This window comes from Cebus imitator, unplaced genomic scaffold (genome assembly GCF_001604975.1).
Source record: "Cebus imitator isolate Cc_AM_T3 unplaced genomic scaffold, Cebus_imitator-1.0 Scaffold125, whole genome shotgun sequence".
In the NCBI taxonomy this organism is placed as follows: domain Eukaryota; kingdom Metazoa; phylum Chordata; class Mammalia; order Primates; family Cebidae; genus Cebus; species Cebus imitator.
Genome location: NW_016107440.1, coordinates 2,175,642 through 2,193,012, shown reverse-complemented (window position 1 = coordinate 2,193,012; position 17,371 = coordinate 2,175,642). Strand labels below are relative to the sequence as shown.

At 48.1% G+C, this 17,371-nt stretch overlaps 1 protein-coding gene and 1 long non-coding RNA gene across 5 annotated transcripts in view; one reads left to right on the top strand and one right to left on the bottom strand.

The window, feature by feature from the left end:
- PNOC (prepronociceptin) overlaps window positions 1–16,163 on the bottom strand; it is a 26,999-nt gene extending 10,836 nt beyond the window's left edge. For 2 of the 3 annotated variants that reach the window (XM_017540437.2, XM_017540434.2), the window contains exons 1-2: window positions 15,312–15,582; window positions 2,977–3,131 (exon numbers count right to left, since the gene is read on the bottom strand). In XM_017540437.2, the coding sequence (XP_017395926.1) occupies window positions 2,977–3,102 (126 nt within the window). In that variant the 5' untranslated portion in view covers window positions 3,103–3,131; window positions 15,312–15,582. Of the gene's footprint in view, window positions 1–2,976; window positions 3,132–15,311 lie in introns of all 3 variants that reach the window. The other variant, XM_017540436.2, reaches the window with a different exon arrangement.
- The window catches only part of LOC108312489, a 34,970-nt gene continuing 33,760 nt past the window's right edge, over window positions 16,162–17,371 (top strand). For both annotated transcript variants that reach the window (XR_001828662.2, XR_005202125.1), the window contains exon 1: window positions 16,162–17,371. This is a non-coding gene — a long non-coding RNA (uncharacterized LOC108312489).

Genomic DNA, 17,371 nt, shown 5'->3' with positions numbered 1-17,371 from the left:
TGTGAGTCATTTACCAACCAAGATTGCAGTCTAACAACAAGCCAGCCATACTTGAGTAGTTTACTAGGAGCAGACATAAAAAGTTTCTTGATGAAGCCAAGGACCCAGAGGACCCTGGGAACAGGATGATGTAATTTGAAGGAGGGACTGGGGAAGTGACCCTTGCTGAAATATGAGTCCCCCAGTCAGTCACAGAATGGATGTAGCCCAGGGCTGCCAGATTTGGAAATGGGATTTGAGTGCCTACATTCTAGGCATTTCATTAAACTTAGGTTAAAAGTGAATACAAACTAGAAACAAAACAAGCAGGCAGCCACATCCTCTGGGGGGTGAGGGGGCACTGTGAAGGGTTAGTCCCCCCATTGTGAGGCTTTACGTGTCCGTTTTTTCTGACTTGTTTCTTTTTTTTTTTCTTTTCTTTTTCAAGATGGGGTTTCACCATGTTGGTAGGGCTGGTCTTGAACTCCCGACCTCAGGTGATCCACCCGCCTTGGCCTCCAAAGTGCTTGGATTACAGGCGTGAGCCACCACGCCCAGCCGCTGACTTGTTTCAAAGAAGTAAAGCTAAGAATGTTGTCTAGACCCCAGATATTTAAGATGCTATGGAGAGATGGAGACATGCTCCAAATTTTTGAGTCTCTGAAAGGTGCAAATGTAAAACCTTTACAGAGACTGCAGCAGATGTGCCTAGGAGGAGACTCATGGTCTTAGAATCTTCCAGTTTCCACAGGGATGGGATGTGTTTATTGAGCTGTGCTCTGTGCCACACACCATGCTGCATGCTGGGATACTTGGATCCATCAGCAAAGAAAGTTCACTCTAGGTGGGGAGAGAGAGGCCTGCAGGTATGACTAACAGTCAGAAACTAGGAAGGAGGGCCCACTCCACTGGGGTTAGTGGAGAATCAGTGCAGTTTTCTTACAGGGAACAGTTAATCTGGGATTTGAAGTGTGTGTAGGATTTATGGATGGGGGAGGAGGCCGAGGCCGGCATGATGGCAGGGCAGGAAGAGAAGGCAGGATTTCCCAGGAATTATGGAAAGTGACTGGGAATGTGGGTCTGGAGCCCAGGAGAGAGGAGGTCAGGAGGGTGCTTCTAGGAGTTTTCTGCAGCCTGAGGGGAGCAGAAGGCCTGGGATATATGGGCGGGTTCTCAGAGGGAGGTGAAAAGCAGAGAATCTTGATGATCCTTTATGTGTAGGGAGTGGGGAGAGGACAAGGAACCAACACAGTAGCCAGAGTAGGGAAGAGAATGAAGCACGTGGACAGAGAGAGGGCTGGGGCTCCTGGAGGGAATTATCAGCGGGGTAAGAGCTCAGAGAGAAACATGGTGGAGGAATAAGAGAAGAGGCTTATTGTAACCACTTTACCAAAGGCCAACTGTAGATGATATTCACAGAAAGTAAGAATGTTAATAACATAGCAAATCGATCCTAGTATAATACAGTAAATGAATTGGTTAGCTGGAGATGCCCTGGGTAGTTGAGTCTGGTTGAAAAATGGGCTTGGAAACCACTGAGCCCAGGAGCTTGGAGCTTTGGGTCTGCTTGGTTTTGTCATCTCCTCTGTTACCTGCAGGTAGGAGACACCAGGGTGCATTAGTTCCCCCAGATACTCGTTTCTCCGTTGTATATTTGCCTTAAGGAACTGTGGTGCTTTTGGTTGTTTTGAAAAGTTAAAGGGTTTAAAAGATGGCATCTTTTGAAGAAGTTATGTGACTATAAAATAAAAAACAGTTGAGCTATACTGGATTTAATAGGGGAGGAATAACTAGACTGAAATGTAGGTAGTTGACAAAGCAATTTACTTAATGAAGAAAAAGTTAATATTGGATTTGTATCTTAAGTGGGAAATTTAAAATATAAGAGAGCATTTTGGTACTGAGGGGTTCACTGCTGAATTATCTGAAATATCAAAAATAAACAGCACATGCATGTTCAATGGTTAAACAAATTACATGGTCCTTCTGTATCCACAGGGGATTGGTTTCAGGAGGCTAACTCTGTAGATGCTCGAGTCCCTTATATAAAATGGCTATGCGGCCGGGCACAGTGGCTCACACCTGTAATCCCAGCACTTGAGGAGGCCAAGGTGGGTGGGTCAGTTGAGGTTAGGAGTTCGAGACTAGCCTGGCCAATGTGTGAAGCCCCATCTCTACTAAAAATACAAAAAAATAGCAGGGTGTGGTGGCAGGCACCTGTAATCCCAGTACTCCAGAGGCTGAGATGGAAGAATTGCTTGAACCTGGGAGGTGGAGGTTGCAGTGAGCCAAGATTGCACCATTGCACTCTAGCCTGAGTGACAGAGTGAGACCCTGTTTCAAAAAAAAAAATAATAATAAAACGGCTGTGCATATCCTCCTATATACTTTAAATCATCTCTAGATTACTTATAATACCTAGTATAATGTAAATGCTATGTAGTTGTTATGCTGTATTGTTTTATTTGTATTATTTTTTATTAATATATTATTTTTGATTTTTTTCTGATTATTTTCTATCCATGGTTGGTTGAATCCTTGAATGTGAAACCTGTGGATACCGAGGGCCAACTGTAGACTATGCTCATGGAAATTATAACATGGGAAAAGTGTCTTGGTAGAATACAGGAAGTGAAAAAAAGTAGGATTCTTTCTCTGACTGGTGTAGTTGAGAGTGATTTTAATTTTTCTATTTTTTATACTTGTCTGAATTTGCCAAACTCTCTGAAATGAGTAGCACTATTTCATCCCTGGGAACAACCTGGCATCCTAGGCAGGGCTCTTCCTGCAGGTGGTAAGGTGGAAAGATGGCAGGGTTCTGGGTCGGAAGAGGCAGGTCCAGTCTGCATCTGTTTCCTACAGGCCATGTGATGCTGGGCAAGTCCTGTGACCTCGGGAGAGGCCTTAGCTTCTCTCTCAAAGTCTGCTCTGGAGTAGGGAGGGAGGGGGTAGTCAGGGAGGAGGACAGCCTCTCTGCCTTGCCTCCGGGAGACCTACCTCCAGGTCGAAGCCATCCAGGGCTGGGCGGAGCTTCTCCTGGCATATGAGACAGTCCCTCTGACAACTGCTGAACACACTGGAGAAGAGGCTGAGCAGCAGCAGGTCACAAAGCAGGACTTTCATGGTGCAGGAGCAGGAGCAGGAAGCAGGTGCTGGAATACACAGGAAGAAGCACAGTAGTGAGTACAGCCATTCTCGGGGGTGGGGGGGAGCTGCTCAGGGCCGGAGACCCCAACCCGGGGGATGCAGGAAAGACCCTCCTCTGCTTTCTCTAGGGGGACAGCAGCAGGGGCCTGAGATTCACTTTCCAGAGGTGTAAATTGTCAAGGCCATAGGCGACCCGGTCCTGTCACCCAAGCCGTGTTCACGCACAGGCTTGTTCGTGTCTGGGTTCCTGGGGAAAGTGCCCCCTGTGATTCCTGCCCCCTGCTGGCCTCAACACCACAAGGGCACTTTTGGGAGCAACTGTGCAGTGGCAGAGATGGCTTTCTTGGAAGCTGAAGGCATGGCTTTGCAGCTTACCAGCATGTGACATTAAATCAACCTCTTTGAGCCCTGGTTTTCATAGCCCATAAAAGGGGAACGGTGGCACCTGCCTTGTCAGAGGCCTATTGTGAAGAGGAAATGAGATGTGTAAGGGGAGTTTTACAAAGTGCCATGCAAAAGTCAGAGGAGTAAAACATGAGATTTATTAATGACTCAGTGCCTCAGGAGGATGAAAATCCTCCTGGCCTTCCTGCTACAGCCAGGAATGCCCCCAACCGTCCTACACCTTGAATTCCCTCTTCCTGCATGTCCCTTGTCTCTTATCCCTGCTAGATGTGAGCTAGTACTATGTTCTGTATCTCCCTAAAATTCGTATGTTGAAATCCTAACCTCCAAGGTGATGGAATTAAGAGATGGGACCTTTGGGCCAGGCACAGTGGCTTACGCTGTAATCCCAGCACTTTGGGAGGCCGGGGCGGGTGGATCATTTGAGGTCAGGAGTTCGAGACCAGCCTGGCCAACATGGCAAAACCCAGTCTTTACTAAAAATGGTGTGATGGTGTGCACCTATAATCCTAGCTACTCAAGAGGCTGAGGTGAGAGGATCACTTGAACCCAGGAGGTTGAGGTTGCGGTGAGCCGAGATCATGTCATTGCACTCCAGCCTGGTTGACAGAGTGAGACTCTGTCTCAAAAAAAAAAAAAAAAAGGCCGGGCGCGGTGGCTCAAGCCTGTAATCCCAGCACTTTGGGAGGCCGAGGCGAGTGGATCACGAGGTCAAGAGATCGAGACCATCCTGGTCAACACGGTGAAAACCCATCTCTACTGAAAATACAAAAAATTAGCTGGGCATGGTGGTGCGTGCCTGTAATCCCAGCTACTCAGGAGGTTGAGGCAGGAGAATTGCCTGAACCCAGGAGGCGGAGGTTGCGGTGAGCCGAGATCGCGCCATTGCACTCCAGCCTGGGTAATGAGAGTGAAACTCCGTCCCCCCCCCCCAAAAAAAAGAGAGAGAGAGAGAGAGATGGAAACATGAAAACTTTGGGAGGTGATGAGGTCATGAGACTTAAGCCCTTCTGAATGAGATTAGTGCTCTTATAAACGAGGCCCGAGAGAGCTAGCTAGTTCCTTCTACCACTTGAGGACACAGCAAAAAAAGCCAACATCTAAGAACCAGGAAATAGACCCTCACCAGACACTGAATCTGCAGGCGTCTTGATCTCCAACTTCCCAGCCTCCAGGACTGTGAGAAAGAAATTTCTGTTGTTGATGGGGCGTGCTGGCGCACACCTGTAATCTCAGCACTTGGGGAGACCGAGGGGCAGGCGGATCACTAGAGGTCAGGAGTTTGAGACAAGCCTGGCCAACATGGCGAAACCCCATTGCTACTAAAAATATAAAAATTAGCTGGAAATTGCTTGAACCCAGGAGACGGAAGTTGCAGTGAGCCGAGACCAGGCCACTGCACTCCAGCCTGGGCGACAGAGCAAGATCCACCTCAAAAAAAAAAAAAAAGAAAGAAATTTCTGTGTTTCTAAGCTACCCGGTCTATGCTCTGTTGTCACAGCAGCCTGGATAGACTAAGAGAGTTGGCTTCCCGAGCAAAGGGCCATGTGATTCACCTTGGCATTCCATGCCAAGCACAGGCCCTGGCACGTGGAACTCGCTCTTAAAAATTGAACAAAGGAACTATTCTAAGATAGCAGCTCCAAAGATGGGTTGGTTAGATCAGTGGTTTGGAATCTTATGCCGAATTGCCTGAAAGGCGTGCAGTTTTTACCGTTCCTCCTTGAAACTTATTTTTTGATCAAGCATTCTGAATCAGAAAGATGCTTCCCTGGACTGTATCATTTTGGGTCCCCGTAGAACCATCTTTACTTGGAGGATTAAATGGAAAGGGAACAAAGAACTTTCTAGAAACGTAAATGTTCTTGATTGAAGTCGCGAGGGTGTATCCATTTGCCAAAACCTATTGAGTTGTACATTTATGCTGTGCATTTCATTTATGCAGCTTTTCCCTTAAAAAAAAAAAAAGAGTTCATTGTAGAAAACCAAAAATGACTGCCTTTATTGCTTTGTCATCAGATGATACTGAGGAAGTGTAGAATGTTTTGCCACTCCAATGCACCCTGCAGACTAGCTGGAATCTTGTTTGAAATGCAGATTCTTGGGCCCCACCCCAGAACCACTGCATGAGGATCTGCATGTCTTTTTGATTGTTTGTTTGAGACACTCTTGCTCTGTCACCCAGGCTGCAGTGCAGTGGCATGATTTTGGCTCACTGCAACCTCCCAGGTTCGAGAGATTCTCATGGCTCAAATAGCTGGGATTATAGGTGCACACCACCACGACTGGCTAGTTTTTGTATTTTTAGTGGAGACAGGGTTCCACCATGTTGGCCAGGCTGGCCTCAAACTCCTGACCTCGTGATCTGCCTGCCTTGACCTTCCAAAGTGCTAAGATTACAGGTATACGCTACCAGGCTCAGCTAATTTTTCGTTAAGGATCTGCATTTTTAGCAAGATTCCCAGGTGACTTGTATTCACACCAAAGTTTGCAAAGTGCTAGTATGAAAAATATGTGATCAAAGGAGGGACCTGCAGCTGAGGTCACCCGATGACCGTGTCAGGAGCCCACCCTAGTTCTTCTTGTGCATCATCAAAACATTTCGTACTGAGGATGACAGCTATTGGGGTGCTCAGTAAGTGTGTGTTAAATTAATGAGTTGCCTTTTCATTTGAGACGGTCTTACTCTGTTGCCCAGGCTGGTGTGCAGTGGTGCAATCACGGCTCACTGCAGCCTTGAACTCCTGGGCTCAAGCAGTCCTCCCACCTCAGCCTTCCAAGTAGCTGGGAGGATTGCTTGAGCCCGGGATGCTTGGCTAGTTTTTAAATTTGTAGCACAAGTGAGGTCTTGTCATGTTGGCCAGGCTGGTCTCAAACTTCTGGCCTGAAGTGATCCTCCTACCTTGGCCTCCCAAAGTGTCGGGATTACAGGCATAAGCCACTGCACCTGGCCAATGAATTCACATTTGAGATGGATTTTTGAAACAAATCATGAACATAGTGCCTATTTAAATGTATTGCAAATGCATTTGAGATGAATTTTTCTACTCTATCCCAAGGACCAGGGCTTTAGTTGAGATTTATTGCCTTGGTTATTGTAATAGCCTCCTAATTAGTCCCCCTAATGATCTGGCTTCCCTCCAAGCTTGCCATCTCCAATCTGATGATGTCACTTCATATTTAAACTAATTCTATAACCTCATTGCCGTCAGGAGGAGTTCCAAGGACTCAGCACCGACTCTTGCCTCATTTCCTAGCACCTAACCTCACACAGCCTCTAGTCTCAGTGAATCATGTATAGGTCCCAACTGTATCAGCCTCTTAATGTCTTTTTTTTTTTTTGAGACAGAGTCTTGCTCTGTCACCCAGGCTGGAGTGCAGTGGCACTGTCTTGGCTCACTAACCTCCGCCTCCTGGGTTCAGGTGATTCTCGTGCCTCAGGCTCCTGAGTAGCTAGGATTACAGGTACTCACCACCACATCTGGCTGATTTTTGTGTTTTTAGTAGAGGCATGGCTTCACCATGTTGGCCAGGCTGGTCTCGAACTCCTGACCTCAAGTGAGCTGCCTACCTTGGCCTCCCAAAGTGCTGGGATTACAGGCATGAGCCATTGCGCCCGGCCTCTTAATGTCTTTTTATCTTGGCACTTGCTGTTCCCTCTGCCCAGAATATCCTCCTCCAACTCATCCGTCACACATACCTCAAGCATCAGCCCCTCTGGGAAGCCATGTCCACCCCCTGGTCTGAGTTAGATCAGTCTCCTCTGCTGCCTGGCATCTGGAAGAGCACGTCATAGTGGGAGGCCAGCAAGCCTCGGGGGTCCCATCCATCAGCACAGACACAACAGACCCAAGCTGTGGCGATATGCACTTCCCCATCTGCTAATGACTGCAGACTGCCTGCTTCCGATCACAGCTCTGCAGCCTGCTAGCTCTACTTGACCTCTCCTTTCCTCATCTGCACAAATGAGGTGAAATCAGTACCTATCTCAGAGGATGATTAGTGGGTTAACGTTTGTAATCAATTAAAATGGCAATAAGAACTATATACGAGAAGGAAAAGAAGAAATGAGTCCTGCACATAGCATTCACTCTATAACGCTTTTTTTTTTTTTTTTTGAGACAGAGTTTCACTCTGTTGCCCAGGCTGGAGTGCAATGGCGTGATCTTGGCTCACTGCAACCTCTACCTCCCAGGTTCAAGCAGTTCTCCTGCCTCAGCCTCCCAAGTAGCTGGCACTATAGGCGCCCACCCTACTCCCAGCTAATTTTTATATTATTAGTAGAGATGGGTTTCACCATGTTGGCCAAGCTGGTCTTGAACCCCTGATCTCAGGTGACCCACCTACATTGGCCTCTCAAAGTGCTAGGATTACAGACATGAGCCACCATGCCTGGTCTTAACATTTCTCACTCTACTAAGTTTCTGTCTTTCTAGATAGACATTCTCGTAGAATTTGTCCCAAACAGCATGGCTGTGCCCTCTACAGCCACTTGGTGGCAGTAGCTGTACGTCGCAGAAGAAAGGGAAGGGAGGAGGAAAGGGACCGTTTCCTTTCCTTCCTAATGCGAGGTTGTAATACAGAATGTGTACATAGGCTGAGGCGACAAGCTGTGACAGATGTTAGTGAAATGCTCTCCGGCTGAGGTTTTTTTTGTGAACTTCATTAACCGGGGCAACTTGCATATTCAGGAAAGGTTGGCTGCTTTGGCTGATGTTTGCCATCTCAAATTCTGGGTAAATGGGATTTAGGGGCAAGGTGAAAAAGGAACATGGGCTTCTGGGACACTTAGTGCATGCTTCATTCGATAGCCTTCCTGCAGGTGAAATATGGAGCCCCGCAGCTTGGCACTTGGGGAGACCTTGTTGAGTGTCCTTGGCACGAGCCAGGCCCTCCCTGCAGGTCAGGGGCATGTCCACCCTCTGAACTCCAACTTCTCAGCCCGTGTCTGTGTTCCCTCACTTTTAACAATCGACTCCACCGATTATTTGAGGAACCATCCATACTCAATGCTGTCCGTTGTCCCCTGCCATTCACAGAATCCGCCAAATGGAAATAACCACATAGTTCCACCCATCCCACAGGTGGCTTGCAAGCTTTAAAATGAGATTAATGTCAGCGAAACTCAAAATTATGTAAATATCATCATAAAAGGGACAGCATTCTGTATTTTTTATATACCTCCCAACACCTGCTACAACTGTGTTCTAGGTTAAATCAGATTTTGAACTTTGAAAGCTCAGCAGCTGTTTTTCATTTGCAAGAAGTCTTGACAATATCTAGATGCTGGATGATGCTCTGTATTTAAATGGAGATGAGCACTTAGGTACTTCACGAGTTGTATTTGTGTTTAAACCTTTACTTAGTTACTTCACGAGTTGTATTTGTGTTTAAATCTTACACTGTGGACCTGTGTGGCTGTGGGCAAGTCATTTCACCTCTGAGATTGTCAGTCTTTTCAACTACAAAGTGGGGATCTATAACAGGTTTGCTGTTACCTCGATGCTGAAACCTTACACTTTGTAACGGTGGGACTGTGTACAAATTATTTCACTTCTGTGAGCCTCAGTCTTCTCAACCGTGAAATGGGAATAGTGATGGGTTGTTGCTATTTATTCTACAACCATAGCAAACATCAGTAAACAAAAAGCTAGCTGCATAGGTTGAATTTTACATGGCTTGAATTTCATTTGGTGAGCCAAGCTCAGCTACTTCTGTGTGGCAACACTATATTCTGGGCGTCTCATATTGAATAAAGAAATGTTGAATTGCATTTTCTTTTGGTAATGACACCTCATAAATTTAATTGTGCCTTGCTGTTTATAAAGATAAAATACCACTAGGGTTTGGCCTTCATCGATTTGCATGTAATCTTGCTTCTGAGGGCAATATAATTAGTTGCTTGTCTGGAGAATCACACACGCAGCTTTAGCCAAAGCTGAACCCTAATTGAGTTTTGTCTTATGACCTGCGTAAAGTCCTGTAGTTTAGATGTTGCCAGCAGAGAAGAGAGGAAGGGACTGCTCTTGCTAGAAGCTGACACACCTCTATCCTTTTCATCAGGCACATGTACAGAGTATTATTGACAGGTTACCAAAGAATTTTATATTCATATATTATACAACCCTATAATCTAGGGTTAATATCAATCCACCTTTTTTTTTTTTTTTTTTTTTTTTGAGATGGAGTTTCATTCTTGTTGCCCAGGCTGGAGTGCAATGGCGCCATCTTGGCTCACTGCAGCCTCACCTCCCAGGTTGAAGTCATTCTCCTGCCTCAGTCTCCAGAGTAGCTGGGATTATAGGCATGTGCCACCATGCTAGGCTGATTTTGTATTTTTAGTAGAGACAGGGTTTCTCCATGTTGGTCAGGCTGGTCTCGAACTCCTGACCTCAAGTGATCCACCCAACTCAGCCTCCCAAAGTGCTGGGATTACAGGTGTGAGCCACTGCTTCTGGCTTTCAACCCACCTTTTAAAGATGAACATAAGGCCTTAGAGGCTAAGGAATTTGACTAGGATCATCCAACTTAAAAGTAGCAGAGCCAGGACTTAAACTCAGGTATGTTGATTCCAAACTGTATGTTCTGTGAAACCATAAACTTTATAGTTTCTGCTTTGGAAAGGTTGACAAATTCTGACAGAATCTCATTGCGGCGTAATCTTTGCATTTCATAGCAATCACATTCCTATGACTTTGGAGCTCCAGGAGCCAGGCTCTGTGCTGATTGCTTTATAAGTGTCACCCTGTGGGGTAAGTGCTATTATCTCCATTTTATAGTTGAACAGATTGAGGCTTGAGGAGCTGACATAACTTGCCGTGGCTGAGCTGAAACTAGTGTCTGATCATGCCCCTCAGTGATCCCTGCGGCTGTCTTCATGTAGGAGAATTCATTCAGGGACTTCCTCTAGTCCCGAACTCTGGACTGCCTGTCTGATGACAACCTCTTTTTTTTTTTTTTTTTTTTTTTTTTTGGGACGGAGTCTTGCTGGAGTGCAGCGGTGCTATCTCGGCTTACTGCAACCTCCGCCTCCCAGGTTCAAGCAATTCTCCTGCCTTAGCCTCCTGAGTAGCTGGGATTATAGGTACCCACCACCAGGCCTGGCTAATTTTTTTTTTTATTTTTAGTAGAGACGCGGTTTCACCATATTAGGCTAGTCTTGATCTCCTGACCTCAAATGATCTGCCCCCCTCAGCCTCCCAAGGTGCTAGATTACAGGCATGAGCCACTGTGCCCAGCCTGATGACAATCTCTTTATTGCTGCCTCTCCCCAGTTCATGAGGGATTCTTCCTTGCGCACCAGCTGCACGTCCATGGGAAGACAGGTGGGTCTTCCTGATGGCCCATTTCTTAGCCCCATTGCAGACAAGATTCCTGCAGCGAAGCTTGTGCTTGTTTACCAGCTATTACAGAGACAGGCTGCTTTAGTTTCTTCTCTTCTGGCTGATACAATTACACTTCAAGTGTCCCTCCTTGGATCTAAATTTCCACCTGGAAAGCGGGAGACAGCATGGAGGAGGGGGAGGCGAGAACAACGGCCCTGCCCAGCACGGGTCAAGCATTCCCCAGGCGGGGGGGAAATGAATGAGCGAGAGTTGTGCTCAGAAATGAGAACCGGCTGCTGGTCCGGCTCTGCCGTTACCTGTGGGATTTTATGCAAGAACTTTTCTCTCTCTGGGCCTCAGTTTTTGCCTCTATAAGAAGAAGCAGTTAGATGAGATGGCCAATATTCTTTGATTTTATGAATGGCCAGATATTTGTCCTCTCCTGGAAGTGAGAAAGGAGGGAAGAACGGAAGAGGAAAAGGAGCCGAAGTGTTGGTGGGGAAGTGGCTTCAGGGCAGCATGGGAGGAAAGCCATAGGAAGGATGTGGGCGTGGGGAGAGACGTGTGCTCAGGGCTGTTGCAGGTGGGAAGGGGCCTCAGCTCCCATCTGCCTGCCTCTGGGCCATGCTCCCACGTATACTGGCAATATAATTTAAATAGATTTTTTAAAAGCTTTTATTTACTTTTCGCTTGGTGTATTGGCATGCATCCGTAATCCCAGCAACTCAGGAGGCTGAGGTGGGAGGATTGCTTGAGCCCAGGAGTTTGAGACCAGCTTGGGCAACATAGTGAGACCCCTATCGCTAAAAAAAATAAATAAATAAAAATTAGATGTGATGGTGCATGTCTGTAGTCTTAGCTCTTCAGGAGGCTGAGGCAGGAGGATCGCTTGAGCCCAGGAGGCTGAGTCTGCAGAGAGCTATGATTGTGCCACTGCACTCCAGCCTGGGTGGCAGAGTGAGACCCTGCCTCTAAACAACAACAAAAGACCAGCCTGGGCAACACAGCAAGACCTCCAACTCAGAAAGAAAGAGAGAGAGAGAGAGAAAGAGAAAGAAGAAAAAGGAAGGAAGGGAGAGAAATAAAGAAGGAAAGAAAGGCTTTTATTTACTTTTATATAATAAAATCATTCAATGTTCTTTTCCAAAAGGTAGGAAAACACAGATAAGCAGCAGTGAATCTAGGATAACAATCTTTAAACTTCTTTAACTTTGTATCCCTCTCAGTCAAATCTGAGTACACATGCCTAATTGATTTATAAGTTACATACATTATAAAATCCACTAAAGTGCAAATTAAGAAAGGTAAGATAAAAACAAAAGACTCCCAGTGGGTAGTCGGTCAGGCATGCCCATTTGGGGAGCACGGGCCTGGGCTGGGTAACATTTCACGACACTGAGTTTAGAGGAAGCCAGAGCTCCGGCGGCCCTGTGCTCTTGGCACTTGCTCTGTGCGGCTTCCATTAGGAACTCCACGCACGTCCCTTGGCGAATGAATGAAAGGATGAATGGGGAAGGGAGGTGGGGGAAGATCGCAGACCAGTGTGGAAAGAGGGGAGGTTGGATCTGAGCCATTGCGGGATGGCAGAGCTCGGGGTGCACGGTGAGGCTTGCTATCTACTCCACCTGCCAGCCTGGACCCCCCAGGGCTGACGATTTTGTGCTTCTGCAATGTTGAAGCACCTGTCAGTATTTAGAAAACGAAAAAAAAACCCCACAGGATCACGGAAAATTGAGACTGAAACTAATTGTAGCCTGTCTAGGGAGATGCCCAGAAAACTCACTTGCCCCTGAAATTGATGTGCTCCAAATCTCACAGCTAGTTTGTGATTAGAAGGAAAGCTTTATGTTGGATTGTGGCATTTAAATGAAGGCGTTTAGGAAATCCAGTTTGCTTCATGACTTCCCAGCAGTTGAAGCCACTACCAGACATTGTCAGGATGGCTCCTGTTTTCTGAGAAGGGCCCATCCCTTTCCTAAGATACCTGAGGAGTAGCTCCACCTAGGCTCGGAACACATGAGATTTCAACACTTCCTTCGTGGGCTTTGGGAGCTGTGGTGCTGAAGGGGGTAAATGAGGAATCACTGAACTGTGTCAGTGCAAGTAGAGACCGCTCGCGTAAAACTTCCTATTTCTACCTGTGTGCATGTGTGCGCGTGTGTAATAGCATGAAATAAGCATGTAGACAAGCTTAGCTCACTGCCTGGTGCAGAGTGGATTTCAAGGAGTGTTAATTCCTTTGCCCTCCCTTTATATGTTTAACTTGGCTGCTGCCTCCCTCTTCAAAGCCCTTGACCCATCCAAATTCCACCTGCTTTCCTACTAGGTGGAATCCCTGGAGGAAGTGCTCCTTCTCCCGAATTCTTCTAGCACTTGCTGCCTGGACCATGCAATTTAGGACTGAACTACACCCAGCCTTGCACGGTCCTCTGATTGTTTGTCATGTTTGTGTTATGTCTCTCTTCTACCCGCGACCCCACTGTGAATTTGCAAGCACCCCTGACCGTAACGGGGAGATGAACTGGAGCCAGAATGGCTCGGCTCAGTCCTGCCCCTGCCATGTACTGAATAAATCATTTACTCTCTTAGCTTCGGTTTCCCCAACTGCAACACTGAGATAATGGCACCGCCTCACAAGGCTGTTGCCGGGGATAATAGGTGTGAAAGCGCCTAAATCGTTGTACAAATGTGGAGTGCTGCTATTATCACCTCTGCTGAATCTACTAGAGCCCCTGCAAGCCTCCCTGCCTGGTGGAGTGTAGATGATAAATACCTGATTGACTGAATACAGAACAGCTTAGTGACAGCTCCTGTCATAGGCTCCAGGGAGCAGAGGTTGGAACCTAGTCCTGCAATCACTCCCTTCATTGACAATGCCAAATAGCCTGCACTTTGCAAATCCCTAAGTACTCTCAGTCTCCAGCTGATAAATCAGGGGCTGCTGCCCTGTGCGTAACAAAACTGCACCCTCAAAACGACCCTAGGCTGCACCACAGCGCCCTCGACAGGCAGCACCGGGCAGCACATGGAGAGGTAAATCTGCTGCTTTTGCTGACGTAGTGGTGGTTGGGGATGGGCTTTCCAGGGACCCTCCCCTGCAGAAGAGTCAGTGAGCCTAAAGGAGCATGAATCCTTTTCGTTAAAGGCATCACAGCCTCAGTGGAAGCTTGTAGAATATTTACCTACCACACTTTACAAATGACAAAAAAAGAGGGTTCATGCGGTCGCCACCCACCAGCAGCAAGAGAGCAGTATTTGCTTTGGGAGGTTTTGAGAAGAAGCCAGGCAGTTACTTTTCCCCTCGATGTTGAAAACTCTGGTCTGGGCTTGCTGGCGAATGCCGTGCAAAGCTCATCTGTTGTTAGTCTCCCGAACAATGTTATTGGTTATAATTGGGGCAATTATGGGCTGCTTGAGGAAGCTAAACACAGATGTTTAAGCGCAGGATCAGGGTATTCAAGTCCAAAGCAGCTTGCTTTAAATAGTCCATTTCCCGAATCATCCTGCCTTACTTGAAATTCCCCCAGAACTTGCTCATGTTCAGAGCGAGATGCGGGGAGGAGGGGCTGGGTAGCGAAGCCTGGGGAGGCGAGACTTGAGGGAGAGAAATGCACAAAGACAGGAGGAAGAAAGGAGGCGCCGGGAGAGCCTCGAGAGTTCAGAGGCGGTGACTTAGGAACGGACTTTTCTGCATGACCCGGTCAAAGACCTTTAGGTGGGGGAGACGGGCAGGGGAGAGAGATGCCAAGGAAGAGAGGAGCCCTCGAAAGGCATCGGGGTCTGGGCTACCAAGGTCACGCCCATGGACATGCTGCCTGGAACTCACACGCCGCGGGGCTCAGCAGTGTACACAGGTGAAGGACACTCCCCAGGTCCAGCCCTTCCCCGTTATTTGTAGCAATTTCTGTTGGGGACAGAAGGGAGAAGGGCTCTCTTTGGATTGAAAACTCTTGTCTGGATGGCATCAAGTTGAGTGATAAGGTGGAGGAGCAGCCTGCACATCACCTCTGGGAGGAAAGGAAGCCACAGAGAGAAAACCCTCATGAGGGGGCTAGGGGCTTCCAGGGGGCCGCCCCGAGGAAGGCAAGCCCCCTCCCAAGTGCCTGCCCCTCCCCTGACCTCACTCCTTCAGCCGCCTCCTCTTGACACAGAGAAACAACCACGTAGGGGTCACAGCTGGGGAAGCAAAACTTTTCCTCATTTCCAAGTTCCCCTCTTTCTGCTTCTGCATCTGTTTGAGGTTAAAAAAGAGGCTCAGCCCTCCCCCGTTCCCCACCATCCAAGCGCTGCAAAGGAGATGAATGAAGAAACCATCTCGCAAGAGGCCAGCAGCATCCACACTGGACAAAGGAGACAGGCTGAGGAGCCAGCCCCTGGTGGCCCTGCCCTCCCAGGGCTCCACGCACTTAGTCCAGTTAGTCGCGGTCGGGCTGGGGGCCCCGTGCAGTTGCTTACCTGAGAGCTGTCAGTCCTCGGCTCCCTCCGATGGATGCGAGGCTCGGTTCCGCTGTCTCAGCCACACCAGCATATATATCCTCTCCCCACGCACAGCCCTCCCCTTCCCTGCCCACCTCCATGACACATACACACACTGACCCCCTTCATCAGCCAAACAGCAGGACCTGCAAGCCTTCCTGGCGGCTCCCCTCCCCCGGCTCTGCCATCAGACCTGTGACATCCCCACCTCCCCATCAATCCGTTCTCAAGCCTGCTTCACCTGGGCTCTGTTCAGCCAGGATCCCACAGCTGCCTTCCCTGTGCTTCCAGAGGCTGTGCGAGGACTGACGAGGAGCTCTGGCAAGTCAGAAAAAAAAGCCTCCTGGTGACAGTGACGAGGCAGACCCCAAATCCTGGAGTCTCCTTGAGCAACCTTTTTGCCTGAGGAGTGAAGAATAGGAGGCAGGCAGAAGGGAGGGGAGCAAACGAATGCCAAGCTCCCACCAGCATGGAGGAGCTCAGGGCTGAGCTGAGCCAAGCCCCCACCTAATGTCACTGCCCCTTACTAGGCCACTGAAGGGGTGGCTCTGCCTGTCCTGAGCCAGGTCAGGAGGCATTTCCACAGGTGCCCCCAGCATGGTGCGATGGAGAACCCTGAGGCTCGAGGCTCAGATAGCAGTGTCTGAAATTCGGCTTTACGATCAGAGCAAGACACATCTCTTTGTGAACCTCAGGTCCTCCTTCTGGAAAACGAGTCCAATACCACCCAGGATGGTTGTGAGTAGAAAAAGAAGATTCTGTTTGAATCTGCAACACACGAGGGCCCTTAATGAACGTGCTGCAACCTCCCCCACAGCCCCCTTTTTAATTAATACCACCTGGATCTAGAAATCTCATATCAGCATCTGGTGTCACAACAGAGAGCTTTTTAAAGCTGCTTCTGCACCTTATGGTGTCACTACCGAGTGCCCTGGAGGCTCTGAAGTTCTGGAAGCTTCCCTGTCCCTTACTGCCAAGCCTCCCTGTCTCCTGCAGCTGCCGGGGCTGGTGGACTACAGGAAGGGAGCTCCCAGGCTGAAGGCACAGGCTCGAGACTTTAGCATCCTTGGGGACCCCACCTTTCCTTACCTTAGGTGAATTGCACCATGACCCTGTCCTTAGTTTTCCCAAGAGGATCTAAAAGATTCCAGAATCCCAGGGTTTGAACTTGTGTCATCCAAGGAGCTCAAGCACTCACTCATATGGTAAGTCCAGCGCTCTTGTTCACCCGGGACTGGGTGGAGAAGGATTGAGGGAGAAGCATCTGCCCTGACCGCGAATGGTCTAGGGTTTCTTTTGGGGGTAATGGAAATGTTCTAGAATTAGATTGCGGTGATGGTTGCATAACATAGCAAGAATACTAAAACCCACCAAATTATATGCTTTAAAACGGTGCATTTAATGTTATGGGAATTACATTTTAATAAAAAGAAAATAGGTAAAAAGAAAGCAAGCAAACATCTGCCCAGGTTAAGAGCAACAGGTTCTGAGAATGAAGTTTCACTTCCATCTGTGTTCAGCGCAGGTGGGCTCAGGAGACCAGCATACTCACGACGCCTCACTTAGACCTCTGTTGCCCAAACCTTACACTGCAGGGCAAAGCTACCACTATGGACCCTTTGGGAAACCAGCGTGTTCACTGTATGACACAGAGTTACTTTTGCATCCTGATGTACTTTGGGGTCCCAGGCCTGGAACCTGATTTCATACATGATGTGGCAGATACTGGTGGCTGCCTACCCAATCCCCAGTCCCCTGTTCTTCCTTACTAAACAGTACCCTTGCTTTTATTCTAGGCATCAATGCACTTAGCTAAAAGACTACATTTCCCATTGGCCAAGGGTTGCCAATGAGCATGAAGCTACAGGCCCTTGGGTGGGGCTTCCAGGAAAGCTCTTTTAAAGGGGGTCAACTCACTAAAGGCCTCTCTCTCTTCTTTGCCCTCCCTCCTTCCTGTCTGGGACACAAATGTGATGGCTGGAGCTCTAGCAGCTATCTCGGATCATGAGATGAGACAACTTTGAGGATGGAAACCATGG